Source organism: Tiliqua scincoides, chromosome 10, assembly GCF_035046505.1.
Source record: "Tiliqua scincoides isolate rTilSci1 chromosome 10, rTilSci1.hap2, whole genome shotgun sequence".
Lineage (NCBI taxonomy): Eukaryota > Metazoa > Chordata > Lepidosauria > Squamata > Scincidae > Tiliqua > Tiliqua scincoides.
In genome coordinates, this window is record NC_089830.1 from 2,626,861 (window position 1) to 2,646,739 (window position 19,879).

The 19,879-nt window shown below is 47.4% G+C and overlaps 1 protein-coding gene and 1 pseudogene across 1 annotated transcript in view; one reads left to right on the forward strand and one right to left on the reverse strand.

The window, feature by feature from the left end:
- Positions 1 to 18,753, forward strand: part of C10H1orf94 (chromosome 10 C1orf94 homolog) — a 28,969-nt gene extending 10,216 nt beyond the window's left edge. Inside the window, exons 2-6 of the mRNA XM_066639072.1 lie at positions 7,042 to 7,712; positions 9,067 to 9,236; positions 12,458 to 12,532; positions 15,727 to 15,911; positions 18,678 to 18,753. Of these exons, the coding sequence (XP_066495169.1) occupies positions 7,042 to 7,712; positions 9,067 to 9,236; positions 12,458 to 12,532; positions 15,727 to 15,911; positions 18,678 to 18,753 (1,177 nt within the window). The remainder of the gene's footprint in view (positions 1 to 7,041; positions 7,713 to 9,066; positions 9,237 to 12,457; positions 12,533 to 15,726; positions 15,912 to 18,677) is intronic.
- On the reverse strand, positions 15,474 to 15,592 carry LOC136662034 (5S ribosomal RNA; annotated as a pseudogene).
- Positions 18,754 to 19,879: the final 1,126 nt, after the last annotated feature.

The window sequence follows — 19,879 nt, forward strand, 5'->3', positions numbered from 1 at the left end:
TTCCCACAGTAGGTGGGATGATGGATTTCAGCAGGGTATTTCTGACCGCAAAGCCAACGCCATGTTCCCTGGTTTCGTTTGGTGGTTTTCCCTGCCAGAAAAATGAGAAATTTCTCTCCTTGACAGATCCGGAATCTGGCAGCCTAGTCTCTTGAAGGGCGATGATGTCCATCTGCAGTCTGCTCAGCTCCATGTGGATGACAGCTGTTTTACATGCGTCGTCTATTTCTTGCAGGTCATCAGAGAAGCCAGGTGTCATTGTCCTAACGTTCCAGGTGCCCAGCTTTAGGGCAGTAGTTTTAGGCCAGAGTTAAGAACATAAGAACATAAGAAGAGCCCTGCTGGATCAGGCCATAGGCCCACCTAGTCCAGCTTCCTGTATCTCACAGCGGCCCACCAAATGCCCACCAAATGCCCAGGGAGCACACCAGATAACAAGAGACCTGCAAGGCCTCCTGGGAATTGTAGTTAAGAACATAAGAACAGCCCCACTGGATCAGGCCATAGGCCCATCTAGTCCAGCTTCCTGTATCTCACAGCGGCCCACCAAATGCCCCAGAGAGCACACCAGATAATTAGAGACCTCATCCTGGTGCCCTCCCTTGCATCTGGCATTCTGACATAGCCCGTTTCTAGAATCAGGAGATTGCGCATACACATCATGGCTTGTACCCCGTAATGAATTTTTCCTCCAGAAACTTGTCCAATCCCCTTTTAAAGGCGTCCAGGCCAGTTGCCATCACCACATCCTGTGGCAAGGAGTTCCACAGACCAACCACACACTGAGTAAAGAAATATTTTCTTTTGCCTGTCCTAACCCTCCCAACACTAATTTGAGTGGATGTCCCCTGGTTCTTGTGTTACGTGAGAGTGTAAAGAGCATCTCTCTATCCACTCTGTCCATCCCCTGCATAATTTTGTATGTCTCAATCATGTCCCCCCTCAAGCGCCTCTTTTCTAGGCTGAAGAGGCCCAAACGCCGTAGCCTTTCCTCATAAGGAAGGTGCCCCAGCCCCGTAATCATCTTAGTCGCTCTCTTTTGCACCTTTTCCATCTCCACTATACTCTTTCTGAGATGTGGCGACCAGAACTGGATGCAATACTTCAGGTGTAGCCTTACCATCGATTTGTATATTATAATATTTGCCTTTTTATTCTCAATACCCTTCCTAATGATCCCAAGCATAGAACTGGCCTTCTTCACTGCCGCCGCACATTGGGTCGATGCTTTCATCGACCTGTCCACCACCACCCCAAGATCTCTCTGCTGATCTGTCACAGACAGCTCAGAACCCATCAGCCTATATCTAAAGTCCAAACATCTTTTTTGGATGAACCTGCCATGCACTCAGGGCACAGAGGGAGAAGGGAGTGGTATTTTGACCACCCGTCCGGACCCTTGTCTCCCTTGCGCTCAGCAAAAATTGTGAAGTGGGTTTCAGTGCAGACCCAGCTCTTTGTTGGTAAACTCCTTACATGATTGAAAATTTTGTGTGACTAGTGTTCCCCATCACAAGGGAGCCTTTTATCATGGGCAGTTGCACACCGACAGAAGCCCCTTTCCGACGTTCTGTGGACATGTGAGGATCGGGACCAGCCAGTGTGCTTCTGGTCTTCCAAGGTTGGAGTGTTAATGAGGCTGAGTGAAGCAATGGACATAAGAACATTAGATGGATTATGTTCATCTGTCCAGTGGATTGGCTCCTCCTCCTCTCACTTCCTTAAAACAGGAAGTGCTGAGGAGAGGACAGTGTTGGGTTAGAGCTCCCACACTTGCCCTTCCACTCCATTCCCTTCTGACTTATCCAGGGAGCAGGAGGTGCGGTGGAAGACGTGCCTGGCACACAGCTGGGGTGGGGGCATTTGTCATACCACTTCTGCCATTAGATGTTAGGATGACTTGTGCTGTCCACTCCATGTGTTGAGCAAAGAAGGAATGTCTGAAAAAGACTTTAGCATCTTCCAGAGGTGATGAGGAAAATTCAGAGGGTATATAAATGTGAGTTTGAAACTGCTTTGGGGTTCAGTCTGTCCACAGTATGAGAGGAGCTCTAACGTCACACTTGCAGTGGAAGGATGCGATAAACAGCTTTGACTTCCCCGTGCAAAAATCACCTCCCTGATATCAACCTGCACCTGTGAGTCTGGAAAGCAGCTCCCAGTATTTAACCAGTTCCCACAGTAGCATCTGCATTAAAAAGTCAAAATATTTATAGGAGAAACAATGCAGTCAAGTACAGAGAGCGGGGAGAAAGATCACAGCTTGCTAGGTGGTGGCTGGGAACATCTGTTCCTCGGAAATTCTGGGGTTGGCAGGAAATCATTTTCCAGAAGTCTCCATTGGCAGGAGTGTGCGGTGGAGGGGCAGGGCAGTGTGGATAAGGCCAAGTCCAATTTTCATATTAAAATGGACCACCTTTTAGAGGACGCTCCTGAAGTTGGAAGATTATGGTGAAATTTGCAAACACAGTCATTAATTAGCAGCAGTTGGCAACTGTCCAAGCTGTGTGTCTTCTTAATAAAATGCAAAATACTGACGGTTTCAGTCCAATGTAATTTGCAAAGCCCATGCGTGCAGAAGGTATGACACCTCACTCCCCAGGCAGCTCAAACGAAGACATTTTTGTATTTATGTCTTCAAAACGTGCAATTTTATTCATGCTGATTTAAAATGTCTTTTTTCATACTTTTCAAAAATGATTTTATCCCTTTTTTGGGGGGGGGGGGAATAAGTTTTGAGAAAGCAAACCCCCCTTTTCAGGGACAGGGAAAATAAAAGATTTTCCCAAGATGCTTTGCTCCTAGGGGGCTCAAAGAAGACTTTCTCCACTCAAAAAGTTACCCTCACAGGGGGCCACAATGAATGGGGAAAACACATATAAAAGGCAGGACCAAAACTGCACTGCATATTACCTAGGTCAGTGTTTCTCAGACATAGTAGGTTGGAACCTACTAGATGGGTCGTGAGCCAATTTCAGGTGGGTCCCCATTCATTTCAATATTTTATTTTTAATATGGTATGTGATGCATTTGGGGAAATGTTACAGACCTGTACTTTGAATAAGCTACTATGTATATTCTTTTAACAATGATAGTAAATAGGACTTGCTCCTGACTAACAGCCCAATCCTCTGCATGTCTACTCAGAAGTAAATATCTTTATGGTCAATGAGTCTTACTCCCAGGAAAGTGTGGATAGGATTGGGCTCTAAGTGTGGGTAGGATTGTAGCCTAGTATTGTTAAAAATTTCCTGCTTGATGTCACTTCCGGTCATGACATCACTTCTGGTGGGTCCTGACAGGTTCTCATTCTAAAAAGTGGGTCCTAGGGCTCAATGTGTGAGAACCACTGACCTAGGTGACTCAGGACCCATTTGGTTGGGCCTACTTTGTTTTGTTCCTTTTTTGGGGGGAGGGGGAAAGAACATTCACATGCCCAGTAGGAACAGAACTAAGAGGGTCTGACCTGGCTGGCACCCATGGTCGGATACTACTCATAGCGGAGCCCCTCTGAAGGGTTTGTTATCCGTAGGGGTTTCTGGAACGAACCCCCACAGAAAACAAGGGCCCACTGTCGTGCCTTTTGGAGTGTGTCCTGCAGTTTTAATTCAGTGACAATAAAAAGTTTAGGAAACAGAGTTCAACCGTCTTCACAAGAAGGGGATAAAGGTCGGGGCCAGAAGGGATTCATGATGTTAAACAGCCTCCCAGCCTTAGCGTAATGAAAAATAATGTTGACATGGAATATCGAGGGAACAAGAGAATTTCTCAAATTCACGTCCCTTTGAGGATGCAGGAACAGACACTCAGCACAACAAAATACCCCGGCCGAGGAAGGCAAATCTTGGTTGTTTGTTCAAAAGATTCTTGAGCCCTTTCAGATTGGCTTGGAGCGGCTCGTTTGCATAAGTCAATACGTTAAAATAATTAAAGGCGGCCAGATCAAGCAAAAGGGCACAGAGGTATAATCTTGGCCCCAAATGCTACTGTGGATGACAAATTGAACAGGCACCTTCCATCTCTGCTAGACAAGCGTGGGCTGAGAGCTAAACGGGGGGTGGGGGACACACAAACAAACCGTGCCCTTTAGGGGAACTTGAACACGTCAAAGGTATCTGCAGCAGATGCCTTTGCCTCCGAGGTCAGGAGAATAGGAAATGACAAGATCAGAATCCTCTTCGCTTAACTAAAAGCGATGTCATCTCAGGCCCCAGTGAAGGCCATTTAGAAAACCCTCTCGTCTGTAAGTGTTAGATGTCATACCCCATTTCCCCTCCCAAATCAAGAATGGTCCTGGCAAGAGGAGGCAAAACTTTTCAAGTTTTGTTTTGCAGCACCAAGAGGAAAACAAGTCCTTCCGTCTTGCAAAATCCCCAGTAGCCTCAAGAACCGGGGAGGTCTAAATTAGGGGTGTCAAACCTGTGGCCCTTTATCCATCCTTGGGCTCTCCCAGCACCACCCTTTCAGCAACGCTGCTTCTGCCAAAGCTCTGGGAGGGAATGTTAGAAGGAGGCCTCAGAAAGGCAAGCGGACCAAGAGTGGGGAGATGACACCGAGGCACTGGGAGAGCCCAGTTATCATGCAGGCCATGTTAGTTTAGCAAGTTGAGCCTATACTTTTCCCCAGCCATCTGCAGTCACTCAGTCCTAGAAACTCAGCCTGGAACAATGATCATCTGGGGCCAGCTAATCCCCCCCCCATTGGTTCATCTGGTCCTGGGCAGAGCAGCGCCGCAGTACCAGTTCTGGCCATTATGTGGGTGGCACTGCAGTGCAGCAGAACTTGGGCTCAGAACTCCCTCTACTGAGAGCGGTGGTGACACAAGGTGCCTGAGCTGTGCTTCCAGAGACCTGGGTTTGAACCCCTGGTGTCCTAGAGAGCACTCACCATGGAACTGCCCTTCAGCATCAATAATGTGGGTGTGAAGAGTGCCACTGGTCTGCTACCAGCCTGCCCTGGGGGGCATCTCTAGCTAAGGCAGGGTTGGCCACCACTGGGCTAATGAGTTGGCAGCATTCCAACATAAGAACAGCCCCCCTGGATCAGGCCATAGGCCCATCTAGTCCAGCTTCCTGTATCTCAATATTAAATCCAGAGTCACCTGTCCTCTGGTGGGCTCCATGACTAGCTGCTCTAAGGAACAGTCATTTAGCATGTTAAGGAATCCGGTCTGCTTTTTGTGACCAGAACACAAATGACATATCATGGGCCAATGCTGAGAAGCTCTGAATCCCAGTTCAAGGCATACGTGTACATGAGGAAGGGGGCAGTTTCTGTCTAGATCCAACCCTACTCAGTTCTCAGCACCAGGAGCAGAGGAGGGCTGTGGATGGACCACACCTTAGTCAACAGCATTCTCCATTTAGGGGTGGAATGAGGTGGGATCTTAATCCTCTACTTTTCTCTCTTCTATCCGGGGATATGTAAGCAGTGGCGTAGCTAGAAGGGGGTGCAAAGCACTAAGTTTGCAGGGAGCCACAGTACAGCCTGCAAGGGGCCCTTTTGCTCCCTTTTGCTACCACCATCTGAAATGGCTCCAAAGGGGAGGGACCCATTTCACACCGCACTGAGGCTCTCTGCAAAACCTAGTGCTTTGCACCCTCTCTAGCTATGCCACTATACATAAGCTTTTGCTTTGGTTACAAATAGTGAATAAAACATCACTCAGCTCTCTGTTTGAAGAAACTCCAAAGTTTTGGGGAGGTTTTGAACGGAATGGGATGAAAGATCTGTTCCATTTATGAAACAGTACAAGCTGTGTTCTTAATTACACAGTGATGCCATAATTAGAGATAATTAAGTAATGTACGGTTTTACTAAGAAATTTGGCACGATATTTATATGTATAGATAAGTGCATATATACAGCATGTTTATGATGCCAGATGTTCCGTCCCTGGAGTTTATAACAAACTCAGGGCGGGAGACGAGGCAAATCACAGTGAGGCTCTTGAATAGCATTTGGTAATAAGCAAGCCAGCTGGGTTTGGTATTTTGGAGGGCTTAAGCAAAGGTTTACCTTTGGTTACTCTGTGGTTTTCTCTTTTTCACTTGTAACTCGAATCACTTGCTTGAGTTGTTCATTTGGCTCTGTGATGCAATGCTCCTTCACTCTGATAGCTGCATCCTTTTGGTTGACAGGGCCCAAGGGGATCAGTGGCCAGCTCTGTGCTCCAGGGAATGGCAAATTCAAAAGCAAAAACCATGAATTTACAGGGTCAGAAGCAGTAAACCGCACCAGGCAGTAAAATCAGATTAGCAGGGATCAGGAGAGGGGTGTCAAGGTATCTTCTCTTGCACCACCACCCTGTAGGCACTCAGAATAGTTGCGAGCCTCTCTGAGTGGCTGACTGGTCTTTCCACTTTTTTCCCCCCCTTGAACAAAGTGGTCAGCTGCTCAAAGTGGCACACAAGTGCCAGTCACCCTTAAGTAATTGGCAGTGATGTCATCATGTCACCACAGTTACTTCCAGGGCGGTGATACCAGTGTCACAGCCCGAGATACCAGAGGGGCCAGCTACACTACTGCTAGTTACATTTATAATAACTGAAGACGACCCTGCTAACTGGACACAGCTTGAACCACTCTTCAAGAGGTGCTCCTCTTATATTTAGCAGGGGGGAGAGTAAATGTCCCTCTTTGCCCCAGTGTAGTGGCCATTTGTGGTTGCTTCTTCTGCATCTTTTGAGACTGTGAGCCCTTTTGGATTAGGTAGCCATCCATATATAGATATAGAACAATTTTATTCAAGTTAAGAACAATCACAGCGATAACTGGCAGCGAAATAAGAACACACAAATAAAAACCACAGTATCTCTATATCACTCTGTGTGTGTGTGTGTGTGTGTGTGTGTGTGTGTGTGTATTTTCTGTAAACCGCTTTTTGTTGAAAAGCATGATATAAATATTCTTAATAATAGATATAGAAGTTTGGTATGTTATCTTGGTTTGATTGAATTGGTAAGCTGCCTTTTGTAGTGGAAAGGTGGGAAAAACATACTTGCCAACCAGCCAACCGACCCACTTCTCTCCTTTTGATAGATCTCTGGAAACTAGCCTTTGCAAAGATGAAATCTCCCTGCTGGTTGAGCAAGAGTATTTGAACCTCACTCAGGAGAATGCAAATGAGCTAGAGACACAGAGAGCTGAAGATGACAAGGTGACCCCCACCCCTCCATTTCAGGCCTTGTCTAACAACAGTCTCTCCACATCCTCCGACAGAGACCAGGCATTTGAGGAGAGGGAAGCCATGGAAAATGTCTACAGAGCCCTCATGGGCAACAAAAGGGAGATGAAGCTGCAGTCAGTCTGTGACGTCCAGCTGTCCACGAAGTCGACCGTCACCGGTATCTTGCTCCCAGCAAAATATATCTACAAGAGCGCGAAAAGTACAGAGAGCGGGAGCTGTCGTGTGATGGGTTCCAACACACAGATCACAAAGCTGTTGGCGCAGTTCCCCCTGAAGCGCGTCGAGGCGGCCAAAGTGCTGGACAACAAGATGGTAGCTGAAGAGACCAAGCTGATCAAGGACCTGCTCCAAAGCAACATGTTTGGACCGGCCTCCCACAAAGACAGTGTGATGAGGCCCAGCCCAATCATGACCATCATGGAGAGCCCAGGAGCCGGGCAGAAGAAGCAGCTCCCAGTGTTCGCCAAGATCTGCTCGAAAACGGATTCAGAACTCGTCGTCGACGGGCTCTGCCAAAACAATGGTGAGAATTGGGAGCTCAGCAGAGATGGTGATTTTACGGAATGGTGAAGGAAGCCGGAGGGCTGGTTAACATGCAAGTGCCAATTCAGGGAAGCCCCGGCACCAAGTTCAAGAAAGTTGTGAGTCAGATACATGAGGCCTGACTATAATAAAGGCCCAATCCTGTGGGCCTGCTGCACCACCAGAACCCGTGTTCGCAAAAGACAGCCTGCCTTTCTGCATAGCCAGGCAACTGCCCCAAGTAGCTATAGCTGTGTGCCTGTGGCGTGCAAAGAACCCCAGTACCAGTAAGTTGGGGCGGGGTGGGTAGGACAGGCGAGGGAGGGGGAGGAAAAGGGCAAAGACTGCAGTGGGGAGGGGGATCCTATTGAGGCCGGGAAGGGGCAGTATTGGCAGCAGCAGATCTGCTGATATCCTGTCCCTCTCCCTGACCTTCCTGGCTCCACTCGGACTTGCCCCAGAAAAATAACTGGTGCAGGTCCAAGTAGAGCCATTGCAGCATTGGAGGCTAACCCCTGAGCAAGGGAGCTGATGTGACCCTTATCCAGAGGAGGACTGGAACTTCCCTCCCTGCAGAATATTTTATTTATTTATTTTATTTATTTATAGAGGTATTTATATACTGCCTTTCTTTGGGCGTCAGATTTCTCCTCAGACTTTAATCCAAGGCGGTTTACATAGGCAGGCTGTTCTAAACCCCGTAGGGATTTTTGCAATTGAATAGTTCTAGTCTTTCATAGAACTCCTCCTTCCAGCTGGATTCCTTCCCGGTCTGGTCTCTCTCTGGCCCTTCGCCTCCCACGCTCCACTTGAGGGCAACTCCTCTCTGCCACCGAGGGTCAGCTCATCAGTATATCGGCGTGTCGTCAGTTCTCGGGTGCTTCCGGTTGTTTCGAACTGGCAGCCTCAGATCTTCAGGCATACAAGGCGGCAGCTCTACCAACTGAGCCAGACCTCCTGCCCAATGCAGTGCAAACTCCGGTGGATCAGCGGGGGAGGTTAGATAGCATTGGGCTGTAACAGTGCAATCCTGTGCATGTAATTCCCACTGTGTTCAGTGGGTCTTACTTCCAGGAGAGCATGTATAGGCTTGTAGCCTAAAAGACCCAGGAAGCATTTATAGTTAAACCACGTCAGGGAAAGCTTATGGGCTGTCCAAGGGGAGGGGGCCATGCTGGGTTGCACTGCCCCCTTTGCGCTCAGCTTCTCGGTCTGTAGCGCACTGTGCTGCCTCCGTGTCTACTTTTGAATCCTCGTGGCTCAGAAACGACAGCAAGGCAGGGCTGTCTCTAAACAACTCGCTTCAAACCGCAGCTTCCCCGGCATGGCGTCTAACTTTGGCTTGTGTCTTGCAGCAGCGTCGGCAGTCATTGATAAGAACAACCTCAAGTACAGCGGGAACGTTTTCACCCCGCGATTCCCGGCAACCTCAACCACCACCTCGTTAAAACAGCCGATGTGGCTTAGCCTTAATTACCCTCCACCTCCTGTTTTTCCAAACCACTCTGGCTTCCCACAGTACCAGGTAATGACATAAACCTGAACACAGGTACCAGCGCTGGAGCGTAGCAGAGATCTCAGATAATGAATGCGGCTCTTGGCACAAAACTTGCAGGGGAAAAGGTCTATTCGTGGGGTGGCTCACCTCATATTGGTTGTTATTATTCATAGGAATATTTATATCTGACTTCTCAAGAAAAAGGTACCCGGAATGGTTTCTGTGGGAAAAGAAACGGCTCCTTGTCCTAAAAGGGCTCATAATTTTTAAAGAAGCGCAGGGGACCAGAAGCACTAGTAAAATACCTACCTGGAGGGGATGCTGTGTTCAGAATAATCGGGACCATTGCTCTTCCCCTGAAAAATATGCCGGAGAGACCTATTTAAAAGGCACACAGCTGACTGCCTGAAAGATTCCAGCCCGACAGCTGGAGGGGTGGCAAGGACTTGGAGCAAAATAGGTCTGTAGGCAGGAGCAGAATAACCTGGAATACTGATGTGTGATGAGATCCGAGGTTGGGGAGCCACAGCGCATGGAGCTGATGTCGTGCCACAAGGCATTCTGGGGGCTACCCAGTGCCTTTGCAATCAGAGAGGGGGTTGAAACTTGGGCAAGCTTGAGTGGCAGTGGGCCGTGGCAGAAACTGGGTAGAGCATGTGTGCAATCACAAGGGAGGCTGGGCTGACAGGGCAGGGGAGGCTCTGCCTCCCCGGCCGCATGTTCCTGATCTGAAAGTGCTGACAGTCTCTTAGTGAAGGTCGGGGCTGCACTGCTAGGGTCATCTGAAGTGCTGGATCTGCAGGACTCTCTTTTGGCTCCAGAGGTACCAGGCAAGACCTGGACACCAGGACATTCCATCACTGAGCCTCAGAACTGGTCGCAACCAGAGGTCTTGTTGAACCCCATCCACGGATTCCGTCATCTGCAGATATCAAGGTCCAATGGCATTGAGTAAAAAGGTTGCAACCCACAATTTCCTCTTGGAATGTTAAACTGAATTGGGTGATTTTCCCATTGGCGTTTGCCTTGGGAGAGTGTAAGTGACTTTGTGCCGGGGGGGGGGGGGGGTGTGAACTAGGGATGCTGCGGCTGCCTTGTTTCTCGCTTAGCAGTTGATATAAATGTACCAGGAAAGCCTCCATGTTGCAGTGATCAGGGAACCCTGGCAATGACAGTGAGGACGATGATGATGATTTGCATTACCAGGACGTTCCTCCCATGTTTAATGATGACAAAAAGATGAAGAGTCAACATGACTTGAGAAAGATAAGTCCCTGCCATGTTTGTTTAGTGTTCTGCCCATCAAGGGGAGATGTCTCTTTTCCTTCTATCAACAAGTAGTCTCTGCTTATTAAATTGCAATTCCAAGTTTTCCTTACAATTTAAGGACTTGAGTCAGCTGCAACCCTGCGCACTTGGGAGGTGTGCAGCCCAATCCTACCCTGCGCTGAAACAGGCAGGTCCGCTGGCCTGCTCTGTATCCAGGGCAGGGTAGGAGGTGGATCCCGCACAACTCAGAGTAAGGGGATTGATTCGCACAGCAGCCACCTCAGTAGGGCCATGGATCTGCACCGGTTAAATCGCTAGCACAGATCTGAGCAGCCTGGTGTAGCGCTGCGCCTGGTTTGCCCACCAGCCAGCCTGCTTCCGTCCTTCCCTAACTCCCTGCGCCGGCACAAACGTAACCCTGCCCAGTGGGGATATGGTGCAAGAAGGGCAGTCCGCATCCTCGCACCAGCCTCCCTGACTTCCCTGTCATTGCAGATGTGCCTTACAGCAAGTTTGTGACACTCCCAGGCCGGCGCAAGGGAATTGCTCCAGCCCAACAAGTGCTCTGGATTGCACTCTAAGCTCCATTGAATTCAGTGGGACTTGCTTCTGAGCAGACATGCCCAGGGTTGCACTGCTAGAAAAACTTCTCACCTATTATATAAAGATGTGAGAGAGACATAAAGTCAAACAAAAAATACACACATGAAACAATGGAATCTCTTTGTGGTCCATCAGAATATGTGTAGAACTCCAGAGTATGCTAAAAGGGAAGTGGTGAATATTGTCCAAGGATTTTCAAGTAATCTGTTATGTATATGGAAAAGGGAATTCTTTTTTCCCCTCTTTCATTTTATTACGTGATGTTTCAGTGAAGTTTTCTCTGGGGTATGTGCCTTGCTTAAATGTGTTTTGGTCGTTTACCATATTTTTCGCTCCATAAGACGCACTTTTCCCCCCCCAAAAAGTGGGGGGGGGGGAAGTGTGTGCGTCTTATGGAGCGAATACTGCAAAAAAGAGTGCACGTTGGGGACCTTAATGAAGGGAGGATCTTCATGCCAATTTATGATCCTGTTCACCCTAATAAAGGGAGGGATCTTTATACCAGATTATGATCCCATTCACCCTAATAAAAGGAGGGATCTTCATGCCAGTTTATGATCCCATTCATCCTAAGAAGGGGGGGATGGTTCAAATGTTATTCTGTTATAGTTTATTAAATATTTTATTACACTATTTGGTTCAGAATATTTTTTTTTCCTGTTTTCCTCCTCTAAAAAATAGGTGCGTCTTATGGTCAGGTGCGTCTTATGGAGCGAAAAATACGGTATATTTTATACAGCATAAAATTATTTCATAAATCTTTTTTTTTTTAAAGGGTTAGCAAAGGACCCGTATCTAGGTTTTGGTCATAAGCAGATTTGCTTAGATGCGATTGATTGATTGATTAAAAGATAAAGAAAGAATTACCCACCAACTTACCATGCAATGGTGAGTTTTTCAAGTCAGTCAGTAGCACTGTGATTTTCAATTGGTGTGCTGTGGTCCACTGGGGTGCCACAAAAGATCTGCAGGTGTGGCACAGGTGGAAGTTTGGAGCACAGCAATTGAAAAAAAATCACCAAAAATCTCTTCTGGGTTCTGTGTCTCCGTTTTGAGGAAACGGTCTGTAGTAACAAATTGTCTGTTCCAGAGCCGGTGGAAGAAGAAGAACAGACAATTTGTTTTATATAAACAATTGCCCTAAAAACAGAGCTGCAGAACCCAGAAGGGTCTCCTGGAAGCTGAAGTTGACGTCACAAGAGGCGAAAACCATAGAGAAGACCACAGAAGTCAGTGTACCATGAGACGAAAAGTGTTGAAAATGGCAACAGCAGCAAACCTGAACGAGGTTCCAGAGGGAGGTCTCAAATATAGAGATTTGGACTGGCAAATTCAGGCCCACAGTGACTAATTCCTGCCTTTTGTATTTTGAACAGAGTTTGTACCAACAAAGAGCACGGATTCCATACCAGCAGACGTTACACCCTCAGCTTGGATGCTATTCCAGGCAGGTATGTCATGGGTCCACAACTGTGGACAGGCTAATCATCTTCACACATTGCACCCCCGTCCCACTTCATGCTTTCACTGAACATGAAAAAGGGGGCGGGAGCTAATCCGTAGCTCAGCCACTGTGGTTGGTTGTGCCTGCAGGTCATGCTAGTGTGTCCATTGCTAGCGTGAAAGGGGCCTTTGTGAATGTGTATAAAGTTGTTTGTATGTGGGCAGGGGTTGGGCACTGGTCGAGAACCCATGTGCTCAGATGGACCCGTCAGAGCTGGTGGCAGTGGTAGCTGCTCTTGGGGGCCCTGGGCACAGCTTTTCCCAAGTACCCCAGGCAACCTGGTGATGTATGTGCATGTAAGGCAGGGGTGCTCACACTTTTTTGGCTCGAGAGCTACTTTGAAACCCAGCAAGGCCCAGAGATCTACCGGGGGGAAGCAAGCGTCTGACAGACACCCCCTTTAATGTATGGAGCCCCTGCTGGAGTCTAGTCAGTTTCGTCAGTTTTGTTGATGCATGCCTGAAGAGCAGCTAAAGTGTCAGTTTCAGTGTCAGTTAAGCTAAATATGTCAGTTTCGTCTAGTCACTAGACGAAACTGACATATTAGCAGTTTGGAGAGACAGGGCTCCGCGATCTACTCATTTTGCCTCGCGATCTACTGGTAGATCGCGATCCACCTATTGAGCACCCCTGATGTAAGGCTTTTCTCTGTGATTGACAAACCCAGGGCAACTGGAGTTCTTCAGTGGTTCTTCAGTGGTTCTTCAGTGGTTGCCCAACTAGTCTTGTTTGTTTGTTTGTTGTTATTGTTCAAGTTTGGCAAAGAATGTACTGCAATGTTGATGAGGAAAAGAACATTGTGTTCAGTTTTTCAAGTGAAACACTCCTAGGAAATCTGAAGAAAATTAAACAAATTTCAATGACTTCTTCCGCTAGGGAAGTGTGGAAACTCCCTGAGAAATTTCCCTTGTGTTATGGAAATCAATCTTTCTTTCTTTCTTTCTTTCTTTCTTTCTTTCTTTCTTTCTTTCTTTCTTTCTTTCTTTCTTTCTTTCTTTCTTTCTTTCTTTCTTTCTTTCTTTCTTTCTTTCTGACAAATGAAAGACAGATGGGCTTTCGTAGAGAATCTGCACCACCAGCCTCATGTGATGAAACCAGAGCTTCTGTTTTAAGCTCCTTCACCAAGGGTTGGGAATTCAGTGGACGGCCCCCAATAAAGATGAACAATGACGGGGAGGGCAGGCTTGTAACCTCTGATGGAATAGCACCTGGCCTGAGTGACTTCTGCTGGATACTATTCCTGCCAACATGCCCCTTTGTCTCCTCGGACATGCGCCTTGATTGGTGAACGAGGGGCTTAAGGGAAAATATTTCCCCTTGCCTCTCCCAAGCCTCTCGATTGGCCTCCTGCCACCACAGTGCAGCCCATTTGGTATGCTGCATGCTATGGTGAGGAAAAGGGTAGCATTGGGCTGTTTACTGGATTTTGTAAGGGCCTGCTTGCAGGGAGGGAGAGAGGGGAGGTACAAGTGTGACATGAGTAGAGATTCTTCCCAAATTCCCCGCATCTGAGTTTCCCCCTGGATTTTTAAGTTCTGCATTACTTGGTCTTGTTTCCACAGTGGACTCAGTGTGTGAAGAATTTCCCACTTCCAGTCTTGTGTAGTTGCTGTAAAAGCACAAGTTTTCACAACTTTTAGTCCTTTTGCTTATTTGTGTCTTCCCACCCTCCAGGGTCAGATGAAGCCATGCTGGGGCCCTAGACTCTATCATCCCATGACATTACCCAAAAATATCAAGGTTCTTTTGTGTAGTGTTTTACCAATGTACAGGTGTACATGGGCAATTACATGTACCAGTTTTGGGGGGCAATATTTTATCAATGCACGTGTGCATCCTCTGAGTGCCGGGAAATGAATTAGCTGCGTTAAACTCCACATACTACAATTTCAGAATTAATGTTAGAAATTCCCCTTGTTCAGCCATAAATTCATAAGGAGTGGAGGCAGAGTTTCATAAAGGAACAGAGCTAGGGGAACGCGTTCACCCCTAGAGATGTGAGGTCCTATCCTTGCTGGTGGTTCTTGGTCTCTTTGCCCCTTCTTGCAAATGGTGCCTTAATTAATCATGCAAATTATGCATGATGTTAAATGCATCGGCAAGTAGTGATCTGGATCAGGCTTGCATTGGAAGAGGATATCACCCCTCTCCCATAAGTTTTCCTACTGAAAATTGTCCCCCTTGAAGTGGCTATTTAGCCCCTGAATTTGCTATACTGTCTCATTTAGAGTTAAACAACTGCTTAGGGACTGATGGGGGGGGGAAGGAAACAATTATTATTAATTATTAACAGTATTTATATACCGCTTTTCAACAAAAAGTTCACAAAGCGGTTTACAGAGAAAATCAAACAAGCAACGAATGGCTCCCTGTCCCAAAAGGGCTCACAACGTAAAAAAAATGCAAAAGAACACAAGCAGGTAGCCACTAGAAAAGACACTGCTGGGGTGAGGAGGGCCAGTTACTCTCCCCCTGCTAAAAAGAGGAGCACCCACTTGAAAAAGTGCCTCTTACCCAATTAGCAGGGGTAACAATGCAGGAAACAATGCAGAGATAGTTAACCATCACCTACCTTTGCAGACCCAAAGGAAGCACCAGCAAAGAGCCATTGGGGAAAATGCTACACTGGGATGATTGAGAGCAGTTGCTCTCCCCCCTGCGAAGATGGTTGGTTGGTTGGTTGGCAACCTTCAGTCTCGAAAGACTATGGTATAAGCCTACAGCACCCGGTATTCCAAGGCGGTCTCCCATCCAAGTACTAACCAGGCCTCACCCTGCTTAGCTTCCCAGATCATGGTATAAGCCTACAGCACCCAGTATTCCCAGGCGGTCTCCCATCCAAGTACTAACCAGGCCTGACCCTGCTTAGCTTCCGAGATCATGGTATAAGCCTACAGCACCCGGTATTCCCAGGCGGTCTCCCATCCAAGTACTAACCAGGCCTGACCCTGCTTAGCTTCCGAGATCAGACGAGATCGGGCATGTGCAGGTAGATCCACCTCTTAATAGGTGCCTCTTTGCCCATCTAGAGGAGGCCTAGGTTGTTTTAAAGTTATGAGATAATCCAAATGTTTCCACCCTAACAAAGGCCACCCTTAAATATCGTCGCTTTTCACCCCTCCCACATCCTCTGTTTCACAGGTAGCTCCTTACAATCCGCAACAGATCTTCCGTTCATCATACACACCAGTGCTCAGCTACATCCCACTGGTTCAACCTGGTTACTCTTACCAGCAGAGGAACCCCACCAAGCCATCCAGCAGTGTGCGTGATCCCCCGGCAATGGCGGGTGATGGACCACAGTATCCATTTTCTCCTTCCTATGGGTAAGGGTACTATGCCGTGCCATTGCATCAGTAGGAGATGGTCAGGGCTGGAGCTTAATTTATCTTAGTAGAGGGAAGGACATTTAGTGAAAAAGCTGTATGGAATTTCTGATTCTTTTTTTCTTCATGAGGGGGAAACTGCCAAAAGGACTATATGGCCATTTCCATAGAGATTTGCAAAAATAACTTCCGCCCATGAAATACACGCTTCTTCAGTGATATTTTTTTTTTTTGCTTGGTTGGCTTGGTTGGCAACCTTCAGTCTCGAAAGACTATGGTATAAGCCTACAGCAGCCGGTATTCCCAGGTGGTCTCCCATCCAAGTACTAACCAGGCCTGACCCTGCTTAGCTTCCGAGATCATGGTCTAAGCCTACAGCACCCAGTATTCCCAGGCGGTCTCCCATCCAAGTACTAACCAGGCCTGACCCTGCTTAGCTTCCCAGATCATGGTCTAAGCCTACAGCACCCAGTATTCCCAGGCGGTCTCCCATCCAACAACTAACCAGGCCTGACCCTACTTAGCTTCCGAGATCATGGTATAAGCCTACAGCAGCCGGTATTCCCAGGTGGTCTCCCATCCAAGTACTAACCAGGCCTGACCCTGCTTAGCTTCCGAGATCATGGTATAAGCCTACAGCAGCCGGTATTCCCAGGCGGTCTCCCATCCAAGTACTAACCAGGCCTGACCCTGCTTAGCTTCCGAGATCATGGTATAAGCCTACAGCAGCCGGTATTCCCAGGCGGTCTCCCATCCAAGTACTAAACCAGGCCTGACCCTGCTTAGCTTCCAAGATCAGACGAGATCGGGCATGTGCAGGGTAACAGTTTTTTTTAGAGGAGATTATGAAATGGGGTGAAAATTCAGAGTGAAATCAGGGGCATTATCTTCACTTTGATTTGACTTTCTGACATAATCAGTTACCCAAATCCGACTGACCAGATTACATGACATCATGTTAACTCTGGTTCCTTATTAGCTGGACTGGGAAGAAGCCTTTTTTTTTTTTTAATGGTAGCATAACTGCAAACCAAGTTGGGTGCTAGTGCTTGTGAAACTAATCTTCATCCCCACCATTTCAGACCTTTTCATAGGTATAATGGTGGCATAATTTGCCTAGGTTGTAGATCTCTACAATTAATAAAATTGAGTGTTGGGAGAGTTAGGACAGACAAAAGAAAATATTTCTTTACTCAGCGTGTGGTCGGTCTGTGGAACTCCTTGCCACAGGATGTGGTGATGGCCTGGACCCCTTTAAAAGGGGTTTGGACAAGTTTCTGGAGGAAAAATCCATTACAGGTTATAAGCCATGCTGTGCATGTACCACCTCCTGATTTTAGAAACTATGTCAGAATGCCAGATGCAAGGCAGGGCACCAGGATGAGGTCTCTTGTTACCTGGTGTGCTCTCTGGGGCATTTGGTGGGCCGCTGTGAGACACAGGAAGCTGGACTAGATGGGCCTATGGCCTGATCCAGTGGGGCTGTTCTTATGTTCTTATGTCTGTGTGAGAGGCACGTGCAAGGGCCTCTATTAATACAGGTACCCCCTATATCTGCAGTTTCTGTATCTGTGAGGAGTCCCTGGAACTTATTCCCCATGGATACAGGGGCACGTCTCTGTTCGACTTCCCCCAAAGCAAATGGCTTACTTTTGGTGGTGGAGAAAGTGGAGATGGGCTCTTCTAGGGAGTGCCTCATGGACCACCCCACTTCTTTTGCTTGGGAATGCATCATGGGACGCCAGTGTTACAGTCAGTTCCCACTAATTGCAGATTTGCTACCCAAGGATTTGCTTATTTGCAGGCAACAAGGTTGCCACTTATCTCGTGCCATTTTCATGGTGCTCTTGGCTACTCACAGTCTCTGAAACCACCCACAACCATTTTAAAGGTTTCCATGCTATTTGCAGATGCCATTTTGAAAGGCTCTGCTGCTGTGTTGATGGTCTCCACAGTCTGCAGGTAAGCTACCCCTCCCCCTAACCCCACTGATCTCATAGGATCAATGGTTCACTATCCACCGGGGTTTCCAGGAACCTAACCCTAGTGGATAATGAGAACTGACTGTATTTCTGTCTTTTAAAGGGTGGGTGAGTGTGGGCTTTTCTAGGTAGAAATGATGCAAATAGCGTCCATTTTCAGTCAAGGATTCTGGAACTGGTAGTTCTCACCAGGAATAAATACCATCAGGGCCCTAGAAACACACACTGCTACTGCCTTCCCCAGTTCCAATGATAAGAAATTTGCTTTGGAGGAAAGGAAATAGAGAGACGGCCATGGCAGTGGCGGTGAGTGCCATATGCAGTGGGCTCATCTTATCTGTGGGCACCTGTGGATTTGAATATATGTGCCACGGAGAATGTCAGTGAGTGCATGGGAGGGTTCTGCGGATAACTGGAACCATGAAAACCGGATCCGGGGATATGGGGACCTGCCTGTATTTCTGTAGTCTCCGAAATCCTCAAAGGAAAAGCATCTTGTCCTTAAAACCTCACCAACTTTCCCACCCACCACTCTGTTGTTGTCATATCTCCGCATAAGTCATTAATCTCTGCTCCTAGGTGGTCCAGACCTCACTGACAGGGATGATGCCGGGGTGTGCAATGTGTCTCTGTGAGCAAAGCATGCAGAGACACACTGAACCTGCTTGGGACTCAGCGATATATACAACACCAGCCATATCACTGCACACAAATGTTCCTGCCGTAACAATAGACTTGCTGCTCCTGATTTAGTGAGAATGGGTTCTGTTCATTTCCTTCTCAGGTTCACATCTACCACTGCCGGACCCGTAAGGGCCAACCCTTACTTCTCTTCCAATGGCGTCAGCAACAGCTTCTAGATCTCCAGCATTTTTCGGCAACTTATTTGGACAGTGAGAAAATCTTGGGGTGGGGTGGGGGAAATGCAAGGACTTCTTCTTTGTTAATGTTTTGCTGCAGAGTTCAAAGATCCAGGTTCAAATTGCTCTGTGTAATTTGGGACTCAGGGTACAGCAGGTTAATCATCCAAACCAACCCAATTTTGTTTTGCAGGAATGGATGAAATACTCGGTTTCTTTTTAAAAGCATTATTTTTTTTAAAGCTTTCTATGTGTATAGGAGAGAGACATAATTTTAAGGGGAAAAAAAGTTTTATTTATGACACTTATTCTGCTGCTTAAGATTGAATTTTGCTGTAATAAAGATGGCTGATAGAAAAGGATCCCTGTTGGAAATTTTGTGGTAGTGAGAATTAGCACTGGGAATTCTGAAGTGAGATTAGCTCAGTGGCTGGGAGATCCCCCAAGGAGGGTGATATGTCATACCTTTCATACCACTCCTTTATCTGCGAGACCAAAAAAATTAGGACCAAGCAGAGTAGTTTTTTGCACAAACATACTTTAGGAGAGATGCAGCCAAACTGGAGTGGATTCAGAGAAGAACGGTGAGGGTGATCAGAGGGCTGGAGAATAAGCCCTATGAAGGAAAGGTGGAGGGAACTTGGTATGTGTAGCCTGGAAAAGAGAAGGCTGAGAGGGGATATGATTGGGATCTTCAGAGACTTGAAGGGCTGTCATATGGAAGAAGGGACACTTTTGTTCTCAGAGAGTAGAACTAGATCCAATGGACAAGAGAGGAGTTTCTGGTTGGAGATCAGGAAGAAATCATTGACGGTCAAGGTGGTTCATTAGTGGAACAGATTGCTGAGGGAGGAAGGATTTTTAAATGGCTGGCAGCTGGACAGAAGATAGACCACTGCAGTGTGTGCTCTCTGCCCCCCCCCCCAATGCCCAGTAAGCCACAGGATGCCAGGTGAGGGTGGTGGAGTGGAAAAGAAGCAGCAGCGGTCAGTGCAGGAGAATGGGCAGGTGCAGGAGAGTGAGGTTTAGGATGGTCCCCCACCTTGGGACCTCTAAGCTTCTAACAAGTTGTTGACAGCATTTGGCAAGATAATGCTCCAGACTCCAGCCCTGTGTTGTGCAGTGC